The sequence below is a fragment of the Corapipo altera genome, unplaced genomic scaffold (genome assembly GCF_003945725.1).
Source record: "Corapipo altera isolate COAL_440 unplaced genomic scaffold, ASM394572v1 61, whole genome shotgun sequence".
In the NCBI taxonomy this organism is placed as follows: Eukaryota; Metazoa; Chordata; class Aves; order Passeriformes; family Pipridae; genus Corapipo; species Corapipo altera.
Genome location: NW_020884910.1, coordinates 229,441 through 253,632, shown reverse-complemented (window position 1 = coordinate 253,632; position 24,192 = coordinate 229,441). Strand labels below are relative to the sequence as shown.

Sequence of the window (24,192 nt, the reverse complement as noted above, 5' to 3'; positions counted from 1 at the left end):
TCTTAGAATCCTGTAAAGACATAAATTAAACAACATCCATGTAATGAACGTCACCCAGAAAATGGATAATGCCACTTAAAAACAAAATGTCATCACATGACACCAGGACAGTGAACTGTTACGGGAGTCTCCACATCTTGTAGAGAACACAATCATTATGTTGCCAAATGTAATGTAGTGTAGCTGAAGCTATATGCACTTGGAAAATAACATGGAACACAATTGAATGCATGACCTTAACACCAAGAAGCTGTAGGATGCATACTGAGGAAAACAATTACAATGAATTGAGGAGAGCTGAGAAATACAATTTCTTTCAGGAAATAAAGAAGCAGTAGACTGGTATTACAAACAAGTACAATATTAAGCCACAATAAAGCAATAATTTACAACAGAAACTCTGAAGAAAAAGTAACAACATTGCCCTGATTCTGCTTAACTACCTAACAGTTATGTTCATAAAAACAATTTCCAATGTCCATTTTTGCTGGGCCCAATTCAGAAAGGGTTCTTGTAGTCCTGTGAAGTCAGCTGCTTAGAATTGTGTGAAAGCTTTGACCAAATGATATACCTACCTTTGCCTCATCCTAAATTACATGATGATGAAATTCAACTGGCAATGAAAATGATAGTGGAGTGCCTGTTCTTTTTGTAAAATTATTATTTATTTAAGCCAGCTTTTTCAACCTTTGCGTATTTTTAGTAAAATTGCTCTGTCAAATACTCTGGATACTACTCTTCTTCAGAAAGAGTATTTTAGATGAAGTTAACACAAAGTATTTTTATCCTGTGATAAAAGTCACTAAGTGCTATAATCAGTTAAAGAACTTCTTCAATTAAGCCTGCAATTTGCTTAATTCAAATAATATACATAATCAAGCATTCGCCCACAGAAGTCAGGTTCCCAAAAAAAAAGCTGGCAAAAAAAAAAAAAACTGACCAAAACTAAGCAACTAATTTAAGAACACAAGCAAACAAATAAATAACACCAACTCCTCCAAACATTTTAGGGTCCTCTTCCATTCCTAAGTGCATATGTGCAGAGACAGACACTGTGACCTACTGAACCATGAAAGAGGAATTCAGCAGTCAAGGAAAAACTCTTCTACAAATATTAAAAGATGCCCAGTTGACTTTTTTCAATATCAATCTCAACTCTATCCGAGGAATCACTACCTATTTGGTACTCTTGAGGTATTTTATGTATAGCTATAGATATTACCAAAAACAAATGCAAAAACTTAATAACACAGTAGCAAAAAATATACCATGCTTAATACAACCCTTTTTTCTTTTTGGAAACACATTAAAACCCTTTAACTCGCAGCTTCTGCACTATGCTCTTAACCTCAGTCAGGTGATCTTACACAAGTATTTTTTAAAAAATGAAATAGACCTCAGGGATTACACATATTTGCTTGAGAGTCTGTTCAAATCTTAAAACTGCATTTTATCTTTTGAATGAAGGAAACATTTTTTAAGTACCTGAAGTCTTTTGGCATGACCAAAGAAACTGAATCTCTTGAAAATCCTTATCAGTTTATACAACAATCCAGGTACCAGTAATTTAGGCATTTTGTTCAAATTGCCCATGCAACACCGACTTGATCAGACCTGACTTGAGTGTCAACTTAAAATTTATTATGTATCCACAATCATCTTATTTGCATTAAAAAAACATATAGCATCCCCATGAAAATTACAATTGTTTGTTACTATTTGACCTAAGGGTTTTCTTTCTAAAGCAATTTAAGAGGTATGAGTTACTGGAGCATTAGAGTTTCACTTGGCTAGAGGGGTATCAACCAGTTAATACAGAAATGTTGGGTTAAACGCTGATTAACCTAAGTATTAATGACCACAGATAAATTTGCCTTACAAAAACAAATTTTACTGAAGCAAACTGAAATAAATCAAATGCTAATAAGTCCCAGTAACAGTATTACTATGTCTTAACTTCACACACACACAAAAACTGAGTTAATTCCAAATGAAATTGTTAGTTGTGCTTCTGTTATGGTTTTATATCTATGGCAACGGTAAATCATCAATTGAACTTCACTACTAAAGCATTTAGAGACAAGGGTGGGGAAAGAAGAGAGATTTTTAAACTAAAAAGATTTCAAACTGAAAGTAGCACTGAAAAGTGGACAGAAGTTTATATACCATCAACACAGTAAAAAGCTGCCTTGGAAGTTAGTGCAGTCCTCTCCCCGTTTATTTGTTCTGCCAACCAGTAGCATTCCTTCAAACTAACTTTGAAAACTTCTCCCCCTACGTTTCTGCTTTTTCATGTCTGTTTTCCCCATTATGTTAATTGACTGTTACAAAGAATATGTGACTGCTTCAAGTCTTTGATTTCAACTCTGCTTATGGCTATGTTCTACCCTGTCCATTTTTCATACAAAGCATTTCATTACATTCAATACAGTGCAACTTAGGCACTAAAATAAAAACAGTAGGGATTGTGAAGATATTTTAAGAAATTTTATAGCCATGGACTTCTATACAATATCATCATTAAATCAGACAAGTCTGATGGACAGTTGTAGAATATCAAGGACTTCCCCTCTCTGTGCTGGAAAACCACAATGCTGCCAAAGGGGATGCTGCTGAGGCAGTCTGTTGCCCAGAAATATATGCCTCCAGTCAGTCAACAGCTAATTAAGAGCTGTGCTATTAATTAGGAGGCTGTGTTATCTAAGCTCTTCCTGAACTAAAAGGATGGCTGCAACAAGAACTTGTCAGTGGGAAGCTGTAAAGACTCATCTCTTAGACAAGGGCATCACAATAGTGACCATAGACAAATGTGGAACAGGAATCTTACGTTTCAGCAGCAACTTCTAGACAGTTGTCATCATATTTCAGAGGGGGGAAAAACAAAGAGGCCTCAGCTAATGAGTGCTGAAATATTCATTTTGTACTAGCACAGTCCTGATAATGCAGGTCATTTCCCTCACATGATCTACACAACTCAATCTGTACCATACATATGAACAACACTGAGACACACAAATTCTAACATTTTATTACTTCAACCTGGGCTTTTCAGATTTTTATTTAATACCAGAATATACCTATAGGTTGGCTGTAGGAAAAATGTAATTGAAAGGAGGCAAACCTAATCATACTTTAGACCAACTTCTTCACAAACATCTCCCTGACAAAGGAAAGTCTACAAAAGAACCTAATTACTTGAGGTATTTGGAGGTTTAAACAAATGCACAACCTTATCCCAAGTCTCTAGCAAATTAAATATGTTAATCTTCAGTCTTTATGGAGATGCAACATAAACTTGTAAAACTAATTTTGGAAAATCATCATGAAAATCTTCAAGAATCATGCAAAAGCAGGGTTACGCTTAAGTGTATCTGCAAGTTTTGGACAAAAGACCAAATCCAAGCCTAACCAGCATCAAGACATTTGGGTTTTGTTAAGTTCACAAGGCACAACCTGAATACCTGTTTATCTGCTGACTGCATTTTTGTGTGTGTATGTTTGATACAGGGTCAGATACTGCATTTTCACTGAGGACTGACTTACCTGCATGGTTTAAGTTTGGTCTGATGTGCTGCTTACAAATTCACATTAGCCTAACTGCCTAATGTGGCTACATGCCCTTCACCTACTTGAACACCTACAAGGTTTAATCATAAAACATCAGAGTGGTTTATAAGTAACGAAGTTGGGAGGTTGATGATGCTGTAAATTATGCCTGCCCTTGAGGACTGCACTGATTTGATTTCTCAAACTCTATAATGATCACATTTCTTTGCACATACCTAGCCTCAGCAAACAGCCAAGGTAAGTGCAGTTCCAGTGCAGAATACTAAATAGTTTTGTTCCACTGCCACCTGTCAAAAGTTAAAAATGTAATCAAAGATGCAGAATTACTGAAGCTGCTAAGTCTAAATGAATGTTCATTACAAAAGAATTTCTGAATATAAAGTAAGGCCAGTGAGCACTTCCAAATGACGCTGCAAGGAGAGGTCTGCTTGTAGTTACAAGTGGACATGCAGTTAAAGTGGACATGCACATCTAGCATGTCATAATATTTCAAGTGTGTTTTTAAGTGCCCATTAAAATGGCTACAAAATACAATATTTTTTCCTCCCACAGATTGAAAAAGCTTCTTGAACAAGAAACAGCGTATCAGGCAAAAAAAGAGAGGGAAAACAACAAGAAAATAGCTAAACTGAAAGAAGAATTAACTAAACTGAAATCCTTTGCTTTAATGGTGGTGGATGAACAGCAAAGACTCACAGAGCAGTTGAATCAACAAAGTAAAAAAATTCAAGAATTAACCACTTCTACAGAGCAAGCATATGAGAAGTTGGCTTTTGCTGAAGCAAAAATTCAAGAAGAGAAACAGAGAGCTAGCAGGCTGGAGGCTGAACTTCAAGCCCACAGCAGTAGGATTTCCCAAGACCAAGAAGCAATGATGGCCAAACTAACCAACGAAGACAGTCAGAATCGCCAGCTCCGGCAGAAATTAACTGCTCTCAGCAGACAAATTGACGAGCTGGAAGAGACCAACAAATCTCTACGAAAAGCAGAAGAAGAACTGCAAGACCTAAGGGATAAGATAAATAAGGGAGAGTGTGGCAATGCCACACTTATGACTGAAGTAGAAGAACTACGGAAACGACTGCTGGAGATGGAAGGAAAAGATGAAGAGCTCATAAAAATGGAAGATCAGTGCAGAGAGCTGAATAAAAAATTAGAAAAAGAAGCATCACAGAGCAAGAATCTTAAAGGGGAAGTCGATAAACTTAACAAAAGAATTATGGAGCTGGAGAAACTAGAAGACGCTTTCAACAAGAGTAAACAGGAATGTTACTCCCTGAAATGCAATCTAGAAAGGGAAAAAATGTTAACAAAGCAGCTGTCCCACGAGCTGGATGGTTTAAAAGCTAGAGTCGGTGAGCTTGAAGCAATTGAAAGTAAGTTAGAAAAAACTGAGTTTACACTCAAAGAAGATTTGACAAAGCTGAAAAGCCTAACAGTGATGCTTGTGGATGAAAGAAAAACTATGGGTGAAAAAATAAAGCAAACAGAAGAAAAGCTTCAAGCTGCAACTTCTCAGCTTCAGGTGGAACAAAATAAAGTGATGTCGGTTACAGAAAAACTAATTGAGGAAAGTAAAAAGGCACTGAAATCAAAATCCGATGCAGAGGAAAAAATGTCCAGTGTGACGAAAGAAAGAGATGAACTGAAAAACAAACTCAAAGCAGAAGAGGAGAAAGGAAGTGATCTTGTTTCCAAAGTGAATATTCTAAGAAAAAGACTCCAATCACTGGAAGACATTGAAAAAGAGTTTCTTAAAAGTAAACTTAAGGATGGTACTAAATCTAGCACCTCCTTGCAGCAGGAAAACAACATAATCAAAGAGCTTTCTCAAGAAGTTGAGAGGCTTAAGCAGAAGCTCAAAGAAATGAAGGCCATAGAGGATGATCTTATGAAAACTGAAGATGAATTTGAGTGTCTAGAACGAAAATATGCCAATGAACGAGACAGAGCCAAGCTCTTATCAGAGGAGCTGGAAGCTGTGAAAATGGAAATGGCCAGGTATAAATTAACAGAAAAGGCAGAGTCCAATCAGGAGCAGCGCCTTTTTAAGAAGCTTAAGGAAGAGGAAGCTAAATCGAGTCATCTTTCCAGAGAAGTAGATGCACTGAAAGAAAAAATGCATGAGTACATGGAAACAGAAGACCTAATCTGCCACCTCCGAGGTGATCATTCAGTCTTACAGAGGAAACTTCTCCAGCAAGAAAACAAAAACAGGGACTTAGCGAGAGAGATGGAAAGTCTCAGGAAAGAGCTGGAGAGGTACAGATCCTTCAGCAAGAACTTCAGGCCTGGTCACAATGGAAGGAGAATTTCTGATGTGCAAGTTTTTTCTAAAGAAATCCAAACAGATCCAGCAGACAACGAACCACCCGATTACAAAACACTCATGCCTTTAGAGCGAACAGTCATAAATGGGCAGCTCTACGAAGACAGTGATAATGAGGACAAAGGCAATAATGAGGAGGAACAAACAGTGTCTTTCAAAAGCAACTCATCCACTGTCAATGCCATTAACAAAAAATTATGGATCCCGTGGATGAAGTCCAAAGAGAGTCATCCTCAAAATGGAAAGATACATACAAAGCAAAATGGAAACTGTGCACAGACTGGAGATCTAGTGCTAAGCCATACACCTGGCCAACCTCTTCACATAAAAGTAACTCCAGACCACGGACAGAACACAGCAACCCTTGAAATAACTAGTCCTACCACTGAAAGCCCTCACTCCTACAAAAGCACAGCAGTTATACCCAACTGTGGCACTCCAAAGCAAAGAATAACCATTATTCAAAACGCCTCCTTAACACCTGTAAAATCGAAAGCAGGAGAAGGTTACATGACCCCAGAGCACGTAATTTCTCCTATTACTATGACTACTTTTGCAAGATCTCAAACGCCTGAATCCTGTGGTTCTTTAACTCCTGAAAGAACAATGTCCCCTTTGGCTTTACCCGGCTCAAGTTCTCAGGAACAAACTTTCTCCCCGGAGCCTTTGGAAATGGGAGCCAAGCACGCTGTTTTTAGAGTATCCCCAGACAGGCAGTCATCATGGCAGTTTCAGAGATCTAACAGTACAGGATCAAGTGTAATAACTACTGAGGATAACAAAATCCACATTCATTTAGGAAGTCCTTACGTCCAAGCTCTCCCCAATTCCAAGCCCATCAGCCCTTGTAATCCAGTGCAAGACAACAGAACTCCAGCACTAGCCAATGGCCTACCCAATAAGCCCACCAATAAAATCACCAGCAGTATTACTATCACACCAACAGCCACTCCTCTTCCACGGCAATCACAAATTACAGTAAGTAATGTCTATAACTGACCCCCATCCATGCTGAGCACCCTTACCAGCAACCCATCCCGTTTTTCATCCCAGCAAGAATTATTTGGAACAGCCTCTTTACTTTGGGAAAGATCTGTGCATGAACTATACAACAGTATATGGAACTAACGTTAAGTTTTGCCTGCTTAGTGTTATCAAGTGTGCACTTACTGTATATCTTCTCATTAAAATACAGTTATGTAAAATATTTAGTCTTGCACTTGTATAAATGCATCTTTATGTATTGCCATTTTCAAAATAACTCACATTACTTTTGACTGCAAGTTGCCTTGGTGAAATATTTTAACATTACAAAAAACAGTAAATAATTGATTATTTTCATCATTGCTTGCTGAATATTTTTGTTTGTTATGTGTGGTTTGTATTTTTATGCATGTATGGTAGAATTTGAATTAAGCCATAATACTGCCTGCTAACTTCAAATAAGACTTGATTCATTATCTCCCCTGCTATTCCCAACTCCTCCTAGCCCTCTCATTTCAGATAATTACCAGTACATCACACACAAACACTCAAAATATTATGTATTGTATCTCAGTACAAATTTATGATGCATACGTGGTAAGTTCCAGAGCACAACTACCACTTTTCCTCCCTATCTTTTTTAACGCTGTTTGGTTAAAACATTTTTAAAACTTTCCTGTAAACCTTTCCTATACGTGAACTGAGTTCAGAAGCTTGTATCGCAAAATATTTCTCCCCAAACAAGGGGTTTTTTTCTAATACAACAGAAAAATTGCAATCATTTAGGTATGCTGTAAAACAATAAACAGCAACACTTACATTCCTAAACAATAATTCAGATGAATGGATTTGACCATAATATTCAAATTTCATCTAAGCTCCTAGCCATCAGTTTGAAATGCAATATATATCACACAGATCCACTGAAAAAGAAACAAGAGTACCAAACTATGGCATACCTTCATGTTTTTCGCATAATAGGCAGAGAAAAGTTGATAGAAGCATTATGAAGCAATACTACACCAAGTCTCCAAACACGTAGGCCTCTAGGTCCAGGATAAATAGGACTACCACACAAAATGGACAAAACAGGCTAAGGTATTTCAATGATGGTTACATATTTGTGCCTAAGAGAAGGACAGAAATGTAATCAATTCTCTTCTTTACACATGTGCTACGCAGTCATTTTTAACCTCCCAAAAAATACTGCTAGTGGTAGATCAGCTTCACACTGAATGCAAATCAGTCCAGAAGACCTGGAATGCCCTTTCAAACATCTATTTTTCTCAAAGGCTGAACACTGCAAATCTAAATTGTAACAGTTGTTCTTATTCCAAAAAAGTTAAATGCCTAGATATTTATTGGTTTTGGGGGGGGGTGCTTTAAAAAAAAGAAATTAACCTTATTATCAACAAGGAAGTTTGCAAGTAAGCAGAAAGTCCCCATTTGTTAAATCCTTATCTTTATTCTGCTTATATTACCCACAGAAAAAAAAATATTTCTGCAGTATAATTCAGCAACGGATTCGGCAAAGAACTTTGGCACATGCTTTCACATAACAAGGGGACTTCTATCATTTTAAGTCTTTTTGATGGACAGGAATCTAAATGTTTCCAACTGCAGATAATAACTGCTTTTAGAACAGTTTCTATTCAAAATCAAAGTCCACCACCCATACACAATTTTTCCACAGTAAAATTAATGGGAAGAAATGGATATAAACATATGTATTACAGTTGAACAGTGGCAATTTTAAAAAACAAAATATGGACCTGCACAAGCCTACCTTAATGTCAGACATAACCTGAAGGCTTCCTAAGAGGTCCTTTCTACTTGTTTTGTCTCACTTGATCTCCATGGTTGCACAAGTGAGATCTAAGATCTGGGTCAGAAGAGGTGCATATTCTTACTGTGCAAAGCATACTTCAGCTCACACCAGCTTCAGCAAAAGTTACTGATCAAGACAGCAGCCAAGTCTGGCAAGTCAAGATTATAAAAATTTTAGCGTGTGTTAATTATATGAACAAGTTACTTAACTATGTTCAGGTTGCACGTTCTTAACCCCAAGGCTCAGTCAAACCCAAAAAGTGGTACATGTTCTCTGCACTTCTGTTCTTTGGGATACTGCATATCCTGCTGATCCATACCTGAGATCTCTCCAGGAACACATTACAAGCATGGTACTGAATTATTGTGTTTGAAGTACCCACTAGCCAGCATACCAAGAGACACCAAATTCTCCAAAAATTAAAGGATTAAGTTGTTCTCCAGAGGCACTAATATTTTCTTCAGTTAGACTTAAAAAGCTTGTAGAAAAAAAATAATTTCATATCTGCCTTCCAAAATACACAGAAATGTGTTGATCATTAACCACCTGGCCATCTATTACAACATCTTATAAAAGAAAAGTACAAATCAGAACATAGCAATAAGCACACTTAGTCCTTTGGACAATTACCAAGCTATTATGAATAAGGACATTCAGACTTTAAAGCTAAGTTTTGAATACAAAACCTAGGTGAGAGTTCACACCATTTATAAGTTTAATCATTAAACAGGACAGTAGTTCTGTCCCTGTCTTAAACTCATAATGCTTTATTAGTAACTGCTCAATTACCAAAAGACAAAGGAAGCAGCCACTCATGAGGAAGAAGCATCAGCACTGCATGTAAATGAAAATGCTACATTTCCTAAAAACACACCTTGATTACGGGATGCTTACATTCCCCTACTGATAAAACATTCTTTGTGCAGATCTTAACTGACTTCGCAGCACAGTTTCTGTCAGTCATTTCCACAGATGAAAAATCAAATCATTATTTTGCCTGAAAATAAGGTTTGCAGAATAAAACAGGTTCTTCCTGTTCAGATTCCCAAGATCCATTTCAAAGCACCAGGCAGAGAATATAAACACCTGGATGTATTTGCTGAGAGCTGAAACTCAGCTGTTTAAACAGAAACAAGTTAGCTGCAATTTTATCATAAAATAGCAAATCAAAAGCACAGTTTAAGGACTCAAATTGCTGATTTACAAATTAACTTCAAGTTGTTCAGATCATCACTCCATATTTAAGATTATTTCCATTTTGCTGAGTGGGAATATCCACCTGCTTCCTTGGCAGACAAAGAGAAAACAGCAAAGAGAAATTTTAATGATTTATCTGCAAATTGATTCAAGCACTCTGAACAAAAATATCAAGCATAATCATACCAAAATTCGAGTAAGGCAGCTTTTCTAGGAATTTCAAGCATTCCATAAATGGTAAGTATGGCTGTTAATTTGCAGGCTGAGACGCTTTTCCTTTCAGCATTTGCTCCAAAGCCTGAAGTCTGACAGGTATGTAATGATTCATTTCAATGTTAAAGGGAAATAGGGTCGCATAGTGAGCAGCAAATATCAGAGGGATTAAACTGTGAAAGAGAGTGTAAAAGCAGTTTTCAGCAGATCATAATATCAACCCTTCTCTTTTCCAAAACCCTTGGCAAGCGTCTCCTCTAAAGTCTAAAAATCTACTCTTTTCCCCGGATGTTAAGTTCCCAGGAAAAGAAAGAGAGGATTAACAATTTAAAAAATGACAGCAGTTACCAGCCCACCTTCCTGCCCCTTTTCAATTTTATTTCAGTGAGTAATCAAATGGACACAAGCAAGGGCAACACAAACACTTTGGTCCTCAGCATTTTTAAGCCATTCTTTTTATGTGAATTAATATTTCAGAAGAAATACTTGCAATTTTTGTCCTTGCAGGGAAGATGGATGAGGGAAGGGAAGGGAAGGGAAGGAAAAGGAGGAAAAGTAAAAAGAGAATAAGAAGCAATAATGGTAATCTGAGAGCAAAGTGCTCATAGTATAGTATTTCAGGTTATTTAAAAACTGGCTGTAAGTCACTAGTTAAGAAACAGAATTGACAAAAATTACAGGAGCAGCCAGCTAATCTTCCTGATCCAAACCACCATAGACAATACGGTGTCTGGGGACAGAATGTAAGGCTGTAATAAAAAAAAAAGATCTGTATGTAAGCATTTCATGCAAAGCTTAAGAAGGCGTGCTCCTCACACTAGGGAAAAAAATAATGAGAAACAGAACTGTACAGCACTACTTTCTCAATAAGACTGAATGGATGCTGCAGGGTTAGGTGATGGAAACGGAGTAACCATCTGCAGGATGACTTTGTCCCTAGGAAACAGACACCGAGACAGGCAAAACAAAAACTGACAACTGCCTAATCTCCAGGCTTAAGCAAAGACTACCAAAACATTATGTTACCAAGAAACAGAAGAGAGAAAGATCTTATGGTTCAAGTACAGCACAAGTGGGTGTATAAAGATGTTTTAAAATTAACACCAAGTACTGTAAGTGGGAAATTGCTCAAAAAAAAAGACCAATCTCAAAAATTTAAGCAGCATGAAGTGCTTTCACAAATTTGCAGCCAGTAGCCCCAAGATGTAGCTGAATTCTCCCTGTGCTGTACCCAGCACATCAGCCAATGACCCATCATATTGTGGGCACCCAGAAAGCCTCAAATATCAGAGTTGACAGCTGAATATGATTCTCTTCTGACCACTAAGCAAAATACTCTCAAGAAACAAATTTTGAGTACAAGAGGAAAGACTTCTTTTATTCAATGTCTCTCCACACAGTGTCTTGACCTCACGGGGTCCTCATAGTGGGATGGGCAAAAGAAGCTGCCTTCCCTTTCCCACCCCTGCCACAACTCATATCACAAAATATTGCCCTTTCAGTTATGCTGTCACCACTGTTCAGGAAGACAGTATTGTGAAGGAGGTCAAGAAACTAACTTCGATTAAAAAAAAATAAAATAATCAAAACCCCCACACTCCACAAATCTTCATTAAAAAAAACCAAAACAACAAACAAAACCAAACAAAGAACCCCAACAAAGCAGGATCCCGTTCACAGCACAGCTTTGCAGAAGAGTTTACATCAGCATAACTGAAGGGACAAGCAAAAAGGAAAAAGGATGAGCACTTTATACTGCAATCACTGCCAAAGCCCTGGTCCCTTCATCTTTGATACTACCACTACTGTGTGACAAGATACAATTTAGGATGCATATACATCACACAAAGCACTTCAAACATACAACAAACATTTATCAGTCCCATTAACATCCTTCTGGATCTCTTTTGTGAGAGAAGTTAACTGACTTGTGCAAAATACGAGCAAGACAACATGGATTGTGATTAGTATCTATATTTCCTTAACCTTTATCGCCTCATACTCAAGCCACTATAGATCATGTTTTATCCCGTAGAAACATCAATCTTAACTGGATAAAAGGTAGAGAGTTTTTAATTTTAATTATAATACTTACATATATTAGAAAAATTATATATATATTTAAAATAGGACTCTGATTAACACACCTTTTTATGTGGCCCTCCCAGAGGAAAACAGCCCGCTCACAGACAGAAAAAAAGTCATGATGGTAAAAGCAGAGGGTTCTTTTCCCTTTTCCATGCAGAACACATTAGGGTCCAATCTGGTTACCTGTGTAAACTTTTTCAACATATATATTCACTAACGTGGGAAAAACATATTCAAAGCTTTTGAACAGTCGATATGAAGACATTTTCACATTAAAAGCTGTGAGTGGGTGCGAGCACAATTCCAAACATCTCTAAAAACTGCATAACTCAGCAATACCAAAACACAAATATCTCTACCTGCCCACAATCTGTACAAAACGATACTCATTGTCAAGAATCTTACTCAATAAATGGGAGTGCAGCTTTAAACCAAGTGAAGTGATGATCCCACACAATTGTATTATGTCTAAAAGCACTGACAGCTAAGCGCACCTGCAGAAGCATTTAAGTGCCGGCACTACCCTCTGCAGGACAGAATTACTATTGCAGCCTGTTTAGGACTCAGTAAAACGGCCACACACCACTTTCTGCTCCCAAGGACCCCCAGGTGCCCTAACGAGGCGCCTGAGACCCCTCCGATTTTCAAGAGGCAAAGGGAAGACAACTCACAGCAAACAACTGTTCATTTCAGAGAACCACCAGCTCCATGATGATGCTGGTAAACCAGCCCCAGGTAAATCCTTGTCCTAGGGGAGCTGACCCACAACATAACCTTACCTCTCCCTGCATACATCTCCCAGTGTAGACATGTCCCAAGGAAAGCGAGGCACATAAAAGAATTTTAGTAACTGGGAACACAACTTCTGCTTCCAACCCCGCTTCTTTTCCCCGCCATCAGCAAGTACATTCAAACTTGGCATTCAGGAAATAAGAGTGCAGTGACACATTTGATTACATTAGTGCAAACTGTGCCACATATACAGAAATAATTTCTAATATTAATACAGATTTTTCTGTCAGATGTGTCATATTATTGAAATCAAGAGTGCTGTAATAGACCAAATATCAGCAGAAGAGAAGACACAGAAAACTGAGGTTAAAAGGGACCTCAGGACATTTTCCAGCCTATTCCTTTAGTATAACTTGACTTAAACCCTTCCAAACAAAAACCTGGCTCATACGGTTCTACAGAACTTCTGCAATGACAATTTCACAGTTACCCTGGGAATCTGCAACAGGGCTGAAATACCTTTGCCATTAAGGAGCTCGCTAATTCCTAAAGTAAATTGATGTTGCTGAAATTGTAATGCAGTATTTGCTTTCCTATCCCCCCACTGGACTTCAAGACCTATTTTCTCTGCAACAGACTTTCACATATTAGAAGACAATTATCATGTCTTTTCTCAGTTTTGTTTTCTCCAGATTAAACAAACCCAACTGCTCTCCCACTTAATCGCTCAAGTACTACAACTATACAAGATCACTAATAATTTGCCCTCTGCTGAGCTGTTTATAATGTGACAATGCAGTGAGCCAAGCCAGACAACCCTCTGGCAAAGGTCCTACCAATTGCAGAAAGTGTAAGGATTATACTGCTCCATCTTGCACATCTCAGTATGGTCACACATACATGTGGGTTACACAAAAGAAAATGCAGAGCAACTGAGACTTCTCACTTTGGACTCCTAGAAGACAAATGCCAGGACCTAGTGAAAGACAAATAGAGAAAAGGAAATATCTGAATGCAGTTGAGGATGCCTAATCAGAAATTTCACTCAAAGCTATCAGGGAATATTCATGTTTATCACTTAATCTTAACTCATTCTCACTTGCAGACCTGTCTTATGTTCTGACTGCATTCAACTATCCAGAAAGAAGCTTCAGTCTGGCAAGAGGCATGTTTGTACACACACAGATATGTGGTCTTCAGTGTAAAGGATCTTCAGCACCATCCTCTGGCCACTATCACTAAAGCTGAAAACCACACTCTTGCTCAAATTTCTTAAACTAAAAATTTAAGCAGTGAGAAAGAACCTTATCTAAAGCTATTTCTCCTTGATGAAATTATACAATAACTGTAGAAAGGCAAATAAGAAAACTTACATCAGAAGTCCTACATGCTCCCCCCTATTTAAATTAATAAAGTTCAAACAGGAAGCAAAGCTTTCAGAAGGAAAAAGAAAAAGATTAGTACCAAAAGAAGAACCACTTTAACAGCACAGAAACATAAATATTTTCTCTCCCTGACACTCCCACAGACGCTTGCCTTAGCCCACTCCCCAGAAAGCAATCACTGTATTGGGTTACAATATCTGATGGCCCATATAAATAAAACAAGCCACCACTGTGCCCGTGGGGGAGGGAAAAAGGTGGGTATGGAATATATATATCCTGGTATTTCAAAGAATGCTTTCTCAGCTGGCTTCCTGAAATTAAGAAGGGCTATTTTCACATTAATGTGTGAGAAGGTCACAGCTGTCACCTGTGCAGTATCTGTCCCCACTCCTGAAGTGCCTGCTTCACCTTGAGACAACAAACACATCCTCTGTGTATGAGTCTCGTTCTAACACCCTTTATTCTGCCAATTCCTATTACAGGTGATTGATGTCTACTTCAGAAGTTAATTGAAAAATTAAGTTAAAAGATCCTTATGAAAATGCAGCTTTCTTGATTCTTAGATCATTGCTTGTCTTGAAAATTAGATTTAACTGCTTATTTCTACAACTGTAAGCACTATGGACAAAAACTTTGCTATTTTCCGAGTCTACTGCCTTAAACTAATATGGTGCTGTTATATTTACAGACAGGCATACCACATAATCTTATAATTTAAAAAAACGGGATGGTTTAATGTCTTTGGGGTTAGTTGTCTTTGCTATTACAGCAATTATTTACTGATGCTTTGTAAAGAAAACTGCACAACTCAGATAGGTTGCCCCCAGGTAACATTTTGTTTCTAGGGATGTTTCAAGAGCATTAATGCAAACAAGGCATTTCCAGAACATGAATGGCAACTCAGCTTGTTTTTTGAAGGATAAACATATCTTATTTCCTCTTCTATTCCTTGGAATGATAGCAGATATAAAAGTGGTCTAAATAACTAAACAGCAATGATGAACACAGAGCCAGAAAATTCAGAATACTGAGGAGAGTCCAAAAAAAATAGGGAGACTAAAACCCGTTCCTCTTGAAGGAGAAAATGAACTGGTAGAAAGGGTGCATACACTCGAAGAGATTCTTGGTATGCACACAGGTTTCCCATACCTAGATAAGAATTAAAAATCAAATTGAAAAAGTCCACCAAAATCTACCTATAGGGTTTTTTTAGTCATTCAGGTCTGTCCAAAAAACAAAACAGACATCCTAAGGTACAAGCATGCCACAGCCAATGTATCTGCTTACGTGCCTCTAAACTAGTAGGGAAGGAACTAAGAGGACTGCACAAGTATTTTCAGTACATGTACAACTAAACCAATGCAGAATTTTATATACAGTTACTTCCAAGTGCTTTCCAGACTCCTTGTGCAAACTAAAGGTCAGGGTATTTTCACACCTGACTTCCCACTGATTTAACAAAACCTTAGAGCCTGAATACCATTTAGATGCACAAAAACTGTAAGAATCTGGACCTACAAATATCTTCTTGAAGTACTAACACAGCTGTTCAATCAGCTACAGACAGAATACTCCAACCACTTTTAATCTTATGCAATCTGAACTGGAACACTTCTCAGAAAAAAAAACCCAAAACCGAACAACCAAACACAACTCTTTCTTGGAGATACAATCACACTTTAGCACACAAGACTCTACATAAATATTTTTATCTATTCATCTCAATACACATAAAAAATTATGGCTAATCCAATTCTTTTTGTACTCGGGAAACAGACACGTTTTCTGTCATCTCTCTAATTACATCAGACAGTAGCCTGCTAGTAATAGCCCACCCAAACATTTTATTCTCAATTCTGTGCCTCATCTACCAGGCCACATCACACAGTCAGAGATAAACTCTTCCAACTCAGTACTCGAGGGAAGCCATATGACAGTAACATAATTATCCCCTCCAACATCAACCCCTTCTTTCTTAACACGTTTGCTTTGGTAACTGAAGCAAAATGCTTTTTGGTTTGGGGGTGCATACTAACAATACGAATGTTAACAGTGAAGACTATCATGAAAATGCATATTAATTTTTTTTTATTCAGCATTTAACGACAAGTTTCAGTCCAGTTTAAGTGAAAATGCCGTGGTGCGGTGCAAAAGGAAAACTTCGCTGCCACCTAGCGGTAAAAATCTTTAAGAATACAGAAAAGAAAAAGGCATCTTCTTTTTTCCTATTCACTTTCAAAGCCAAACTCTTTCCTTTCACAATACACTAAAAAAGAAAGAAAAAAAGAAAAAAAACCTGGAAACTTTCCGATTTTAAAATAAAAATATGAAACACGTTTTACTCAGACTCAGACTACATATCTCATCTTTGGTAGTGACCAGCAGTAACTGCTTACAAACTTTAAGACAGAGTACTAAACACAGCCTCTAGAGATCTACAACTTAGAGTCATCAACAGCTGAAATCCACATCACATCTTTGTGTTTATCAGTCCTTGATGGATGTCAGGAAGCAGTCTAAACGCTCTCCAAACAAATTTATATCATCACTCAAAAATTGTTCCAAAGAGTTTCACAGCTCATTAACAAGGGAAAATACTTTTCACATACCTTTAACCTACCTTCAGTGGATGCCCTCTCAGGCATCTGAGAACTTCCCTATTCACCATATGGTTGGATTCCTGCTGTTTATTTTTCTCACCACAATCTATTTCCCAAACTTGCAAAGGCCTAGTGTATGTTATTAATCTTCATGTAGAAGGCACTCCATAAGTGTCAGCCTTTGCCACATTTTTCTTCATTTTTCTATTCAGCTGTTTGGACAGAACTCTGCAAAAAATTCACAATGTAGGCATGGTTTGGACTTACACACTAAAAAAATGACAGGTTTGATTTTCTTCTTTTCCTAGTAATTCCTAACTGCCTGCTACTTTTTTAATAATTGCCAGTCGCTGAGCAATGAGGACAATTTAGTGACTCCAACATCTTGTGTTCTGAGTGACAACAGACTTCACTACTGTATGGAACTAGTTTTCCCTACGTATACTATTTTTAATTTGCTAACACTGAACTGATACACATTTTTATCATGTTCTTACTCAATACCATGAACTATCAGCTCTGCTTCTAATAACCTCCCTTTTACACCATATGCAAATGTTATCATTTCAGTACTGTCTTTCCATGCAGTTTGTGAATATGTTGAATACCAGAGGTGTCTCAGGTTTAGATGGCGTCTCCACAATACTATTAAAACAAAGCCTCTGCTCTGCTTTCTATCCGCTTGCCACTTTTTAACCATGAGAACTTTCCTTCTTTTTCCAGTTTCCACACAGACACTTTGTTCTCAAATTATATTCTTTTGTTAGAGACCACTATCAAGTCTTTTTTTTTTTAATCATAATGTTACATGGTCACACCTGCAACAGCAAGTTAAAGGCTTTCCCTATGTCTTTCCCTTAGATACGGGTCAACCTAAACTACAGGAAACTTCTTGAAACTACAGAGCAGCCTAGCTGGATACAAGCTACCTATGCCAAGTGAACCTTCCTCTGGACCAGCTCTCAAGCTATGCCTCCAAATTTTTCCAGAGACAGATCCACAGTGTGGACTATTCAAACAATCCAGTGCTACTGCCAATTTAACAGTTACAGTGCCTGGGAACATTCACAAACACTGCACAAACACTTGTTCATCATTAGACAATCTGATACCATACACCTATATAACAATATCTAACATACTTGAATACTATCCTCGACAAGAAATGTGGATGTTTTCCCATCACAAAATGAGTAACTATGTGGGTGAACATCTTATTTCTTATTGTCATTTTGATCAGTTCAGCAGTTACGCTTCCGAATCTTTTGTGAAGTTTTACTCTAAAGTGGCATCACACTCCTCTGGCATCGCCAACAATTTCAGTGGTGGATTCCACACCACTAATAAGGATTCTGCAATTTTAAAAATCATCTCTTTCATAACTTTTAGAAACACACACATTGTTCTGGGAGATTGGTACTATTCTATCTTTTTGTTCTCAAACTTCAATTAAACCCAGGTTGACTTTTTTTCTTTACTCATGATCCATTAAGCACAAATGTGATGTGCAAATTTTCACAAATTCCTCTATAAGCACATGCAATGATCTTATGTTGGCTCTGTTTTATCCTTCTGAGAACCCCTTTCATGTGCAATTAGCTACAGGTAAATGGCAGGCTCTTGAATTGTGATTTATTTTTTTTTTAAGTAAGTCCAGGCAGACCTTTATGGCCGCCAGGAAGTTGTTTCCCAAATCTTGTTTTGATCCAGGTCATTCTTATTCATACTTAATCTACCAGAGTTTTGACACTGTTTTCTACTGTTCTAATTTGAACACCATTTCCGTTTATGTTTTTTAAAAAAAATCTTCATTGAAATTCTTTTACCCTGAGCTCAACTGAAAAAGGTATATAAGAAGGCTTATGGTACAAAAAGCTTTTCTATGAGTAGTGTGTGTTTAATCCTGGTTTCAGATAATGGTACCTTTTAAACAAGCTTCTTGCTTTGGCAGTTCTTCACCCCTTTTTAGCACACATATTAACTTTTTTTTTCCTGTATATTTATCTCTTTGCAATTAAACATGACTATGATGGATTCTGGAGGGAGAGTTCTCTTACAAATACATTAATTTTGTGTACACTGGTCCCTGTCAAAGAACGATCTCTCATAGAACAGTACGAGCTAGGTATTGCTTGCTACTCAGGACTGAATCAGGACTTGCTTCCGCATGTGGAAGTTCTCTGATTATTCATGCAGAGAAGTCACACAGCTCATAGCCTTTGCACTGCATCACTCACTCAGCTCCTGGGCTGATGCTCTAGTCAGAGGACTGTCAGGAAACCCTTCTTATTTATAGCCTGGATTTCAATCCATTCAGATTCTTTGATATTCAGTAATCAAGTAGGTAAGTTAAATACAAAGCTTCACTCTCATTACCAACAAGATCAAGGAAGTTCAGACAAACAGTTCTAAGAGCAATGCATTCAGATTTACAAAGTGGAAACAACATTAACAAGCTAAATGCTCTCTTTATTCCTCCTCCCTAATGTATTACTTGTTTTCTCCGTTTATTTCAAGATCACCAACGCCTTCCGTCGGTCAGTTCCAACTCGGATCCCCAAACCAAAGCCTACCAGCACAACCAAAGCACCTGCCAAAATTCCTGCCGGACACCTCAACAAACCACTCCAAGACAGCACTGCTGGAAAGATACACATTATAAGGACTGTGTCTAAAACCTGCCTTCAAAGTGGAGGGAAAAGGTAAATAATTTTCTATGATCTATGACATTAAAATGGATTTAAGCAACTTGAATCTCAATAGCAGTTGTTTCCACTGGGGAAAAATCTGGAACTATCCACATGGTCAGCACATCTACGGTCACCAATGACAGGACATCCGGAGACAGCCAAATTCTTAGGAGCCAAAGGTAACTGCATGTCTGCAGAGACCAAGCTATGCCCTCTTCTTTCTGGTGCAATTCCAGATTTTGGCACTCACAGTACAGAAGCACAGGAGACACAAATAAGTTTCTACTATAAATTCCATTTTGACAAGTTCCATAAATAAAAATAGTAAGTTTGGCTCAGAAGATTTATAAAAACGTGGTCAATCACTTCAAGAGGGGTTGCAGGAGGTGTTGTTTTGTTTTCAGAGTTGGTCTAAGTCAAAAGTGTTTCAGTATGGATATCTTGTGTTCGGTAGTAAAGACAGAATGAAGAGAGGCATGGAGAAATCTGCTCTCATATAACACACTGAACTTAGAGAAATGCAGAGCTCCTTGTCGTGTCAAGCATCACTTTAAAAGCATGATCTGAAGATCAACAATTCTCTTGTTAATGATTTAACTAGCGTGATTATCTCCGCTCAAATTCATGCAGATGTTATATTAGGAAAATAGATGCAAGACTCAAGATGGATATTGTTTGCATAAGCTATATGAACTTTCACCATTTGGACTACAGTAATCAGATTTCAGATCACTTAAACAGTATTTTAGAACTGACCAAAATTAGTATCATGCTTAACAGGAAGTTGTGACTTACACAGAAGTGCAGTTTTGCTCTTGTGTTCCTTCACAATCCTGACCTTCCTTTCAGCTGCTCCCATTCAAGTAAAATACGTAACTCTGTTCCTAGTGAAGGAGTTTTTAAATAAACTCTTTGCACAATCAGTTCTGGTTCATCCATGAGAGAATCTGCCTTTTTGCTTTTAAAAGACTTAAAGTTCACTCAAAGTTTCCTTTCAGTCAATGCACTCAAAAAAAAAAAAAATCAAAACTTTAGAAGAGACTCCATGCCCATTGTTTTCAATTTTCAGAAACATAGAAATTGTTGCTCTGACAAGAAAATTTCTCACTGTTCAACAGAAAAACTAACAGAATACTATTACTGCAAGGAATGTCTCCACAGGAATCGTGTAATACCAACTAACATGAGTTGCTGGTTTAGAATATAAGAATTAATTTATTTCTCTGATATTAATGTCTCCCTCATTCTTCTTCCCTAACAGAGTGCATTCCAACAGTCTAAATGGCTCAACAGATAATTCCTGGGAAAACTCCTTTCACATAGGCGTTTCTTTAAGAACTGCCAAATCCTAATTTCTACGTAAAGCAAAAGCTGGTGGTGACCACAGTGCCATAGCCAGAACTGCAGTCCTTTTGCTGAAGCAAGGAAAGATTCTGATGCATTCAGTTACCTGATTTTGCCCTTTTATTTCACATCTAAAAGTTTCACTTAACCACTGAGACAGTACAACACGTTAGCACTGCTGCGTGACCATTTTTGCAAATGTGTAAGAAACCTATGCTTCCCTCAACAGCTTCACAAGTTCTCTAGAAGTACTTAAGAAAAGGAAAAGTTTAGAAAGATCAGTCTATTGAAAAATTATTCCAGCTTGTGTTGCACAAGACACACCTGTGTCAAAATGGAGACATTAAAAAATTACTTTTCCATAATAAAAAGAAAAGGCTTCCAATTTTATTCATTAAATTTGCATGTCATGTATGTCCAGATCCAAATACAGCTCACAGAAGCACACCACTAAATATTCTGCAACTTGCAAAATTGAGTGTAAATAAATGTGAAGAAACACAGATTTCAAACAGCAGCTGTCAACTTGGCATGTTTACCAGAGAGATCTTCAAATACATGACCAAATTCAATCATAAGGGACAGCAACTCATTGATGAGCCAGAAAAAAAAAAAGATGCAAACCTCTCCATATACAGGTGCACCAACAGATCTCAGCTCCAGTCAAGCACCAGCTCTCCCACTGAATGCACTACAAGGAACAGTCTGCTTCTCAGGAGCTGCAAATCACACATTACAAACTGATGCTACCTGGCATCCTTTATAGCCAGTCTACAGAAAGAAAAGAGAACCTCTGGCAAAAGAAATCAATTCCCACAATAGCATCCTTTGCTTTGGAGCCCACAGAACACTGCCAAATCATCCACCATGGCCCCATATTATACTTCTCACCTATCTATACTGCTGCCATACAAGAGTTTCTGTCTTTTGCTCCTCTCTTGTGATGACATGGTTCATTTCTACCTGTGAGGAACACGGCCCACATAGACTCTTACTTAAGGATCTGACAAACAGAGATACTACATTCTACGGGATTAAGGGCGATAAAGAAAGCATGGAGAATGAAAGAGAAGGAGTGGTAACACAAAAGGAGGAAACTGGAAGAATTTCTGACAAACAGAGGTACATCCCTCTCCCTCAAACTGCTTGGGAGATGTGGCAGGCTGGCTACGGGCAAGACACGAACGTTTATAGTGCTGTGAGAAGTGCTCTTTCTGTTCATGGAGAGAAGAGGAAAAACTTGGTGTCCTGCACCAGTACAAAACAAACTCCTCATTATTCCCTATCCTCTCCCTTATAACTCTGAATGCAATTTAAAAATCCTACTAAAGGCTGGACAGAGTTGTGACATGATCTGGAAAAAGGGAGGTAAGGAAATCCTGCAGTTGCATGACATGGGGCATGTGTAACACTAAAAAACACTGCTAAGTAGAGAATAATGCCTAACCACTCTCTCCACACTTCTCCTCTCAAAGTTAAAGGTTTGATGAAGAAGTTATTGGGCAAGACTCTTTAGTTTGTGTCATGTGACAAGGTAAACAGATGGGTAATCCCTTCAGGGTTTTTTTCTTGGGTCTTGTGGGGTTTTTTTACATCTATAAACCACCTGCAGCAGGGTGAACTTTCACGTCTCAAAGTGAGAGTAACTACTTTTAATCTTTAATATGGATTCTAAAAGAATGATTTCCAATGATGTGGCCAAAAGCAAATTTAGAATTATTTATATATCCATATACTAGGATATACATTTATATGTATATTGTGCTTTCATACTCTTTAAGTGAAGTGTATGAAAGATGTTCATACTCATCTTAAAAGCAGCCTTTTCTAACTACAAGTTTCTAACAACAGGTTGCTAAAATCTAAGACACTTTTGAGGGCTGAGTTATTAGGAAGAATGTTCTGTTGGTCAGAATTTATTCTAGGGTTAATCATAAAGGATTTGGCAAAAGATCAGTGTTTAAAAATTACATTTCAAATTCTCCGCATCTACTGTTGGGGCAGAGATGCTATTTTAAAACAGGTCAAAAAACGAAGTCTAATAGTAAATTTCTTTTTTAATGAAACTTGATGTTTCACAGAGATAAAAGTAATCAAGTCTGTAAAAGGTGCTCACTAATTTTCTTGTATTGCTGCTTACATTGTATATTGTAACCCCTGATTTCCTCTTTCACGCCAAATTATTTTAATGCATTTTACAGTATCCATAAGATACAGTACAAATTAACCTTTGATTTTACATGTTTTACGTGAAAAATAGCTACACAAAATAAAAGTAACAGATGTTCTTACTTTACTGATGGCTTGTCTCAACTTAATCCAACAACAGGCTCCATAAAAAGAACCTGCCAACGAGTTTACAGGGTGGGCTATGGACAGCAGAGTATATGGTTTGCACAACTCCCACCTGTCATCATTACTCGTAACACATCCAAAGCATGTTCTTGGAGTAAGGTATATAGAGCTGGATTAGACACCTCCAGAAGTTACTTCCCACCTGAATTATTTCAGGAGCTCAAAAATGCAATTGCAAAAATCCCAAGGAGTTTTACACAACTGGAAGAGCTGTCATTCACAGTCTCACCCCAGAGTCAGATGGTTTATCCGTTATGTCAAAAGTTTATCATCAAAGTCCTGCTCTGTATGCATTCTCTAAAGGAAAGCTGCCGACATTACAATAATCTGCTGATCACCTACCCCAAATGAAACCTGTGGTTGGGAGAATGTGCTGGTAGGTAGACTCTTAAGAAACATTCCCAATGAAGAGCATTTACTATGGGAACTAGAACTGCTTAAGGAACCTACATGAGAATAAAAATAAAAATGGAATGCCCAGAAGCCTTATTAGGGCTCATGACCCATCTTTATTACATACACACAATTTTTATATTGTTTCCTCTCTAACTATTCTCCAAGTACCTTTTCACAGGAAATAAGCAACAATTATCAAGAATTCAAATATTTAGAGTCTTCCCAGAGGTGCAGATAACTCCCAACAACTCCCAACTTTTACCAATATTGTATTAAAAATAAATTTTAAAAAAAATCAGTCAAATAGGGCACTATAAAGCCTAAAGTCATTTTTGCTGCCTAGATCTACCTAAATTTCCATACTAAATCTCAACATTACAGATAAAGCACTTTGCAGCCTGTGACTGCAAGACACATTGAAAAAAGAGAAGTACAAGAAACAGATATTATAGTCATCAGAACAAAGAAACAAATCAGCCAGAGT

At 37.6% G+C, this 24,192-nt stretch overlaps 2 protein-coding genes across 7 annotated transcripts in view; one reads left to right on the top strand and one right to left on the bottom strand.

Annotated features, from left to right (window-relative positions):
- Positions 1–21,572, top strand: part of FILIP1L (filamin A interacting protein 1 like) — a 142,111-nt gene extending 120,539 nt beyond the window's left edge. For all 3 annotated transcript variants that reach the window (XM_027653358.1, XM_027653359.1, XM_027653360.1), the window contains 3 exons: positions 4,120–6,874; positions 19,441–19,625; positions 20,875–21,572. In XM_027653358.1, the coding sequence (XP_027509159.1) occupies positions 4,120–6,874; positions 19,441–19,625; positions 20,875–20,965 (3,031 nt within the window). In that variant the 3' untranslated portion in view covers positions 20,966–21,572. The remainder of the gene's footprint in view (positions 1–4,119; positions 6,875–19,440; positions 19,626–20,874) is intronic.
- The window catches only part of CMSS1 (cms1 ribosomal small subunit homolog), a 222,676-nt gene that overhangs the window by 197,662 nt on the left and 822 nt on the right, over positions 1–24,192 (bottom strand). The window contains exon 1 of one of the 4 annotated variants that reach the window (XM_027653366.1): positions 9,091–9,115. The exons of the other annotated variants lie outside the window; for them this stretch is intronic. Within the exon in view, the coding sequence (XP_027509167.1) occupies positions 9,091–9,100 (10 nt within the window). The 5' untranslated portion in view covers positions 9,101–9,115. Of the gene's footprint in view, positions 1–9,090; positions 9,116–24,192 lie in introns of those variants that run through there. 4 annotated transcript variants of the gene reach the window in all.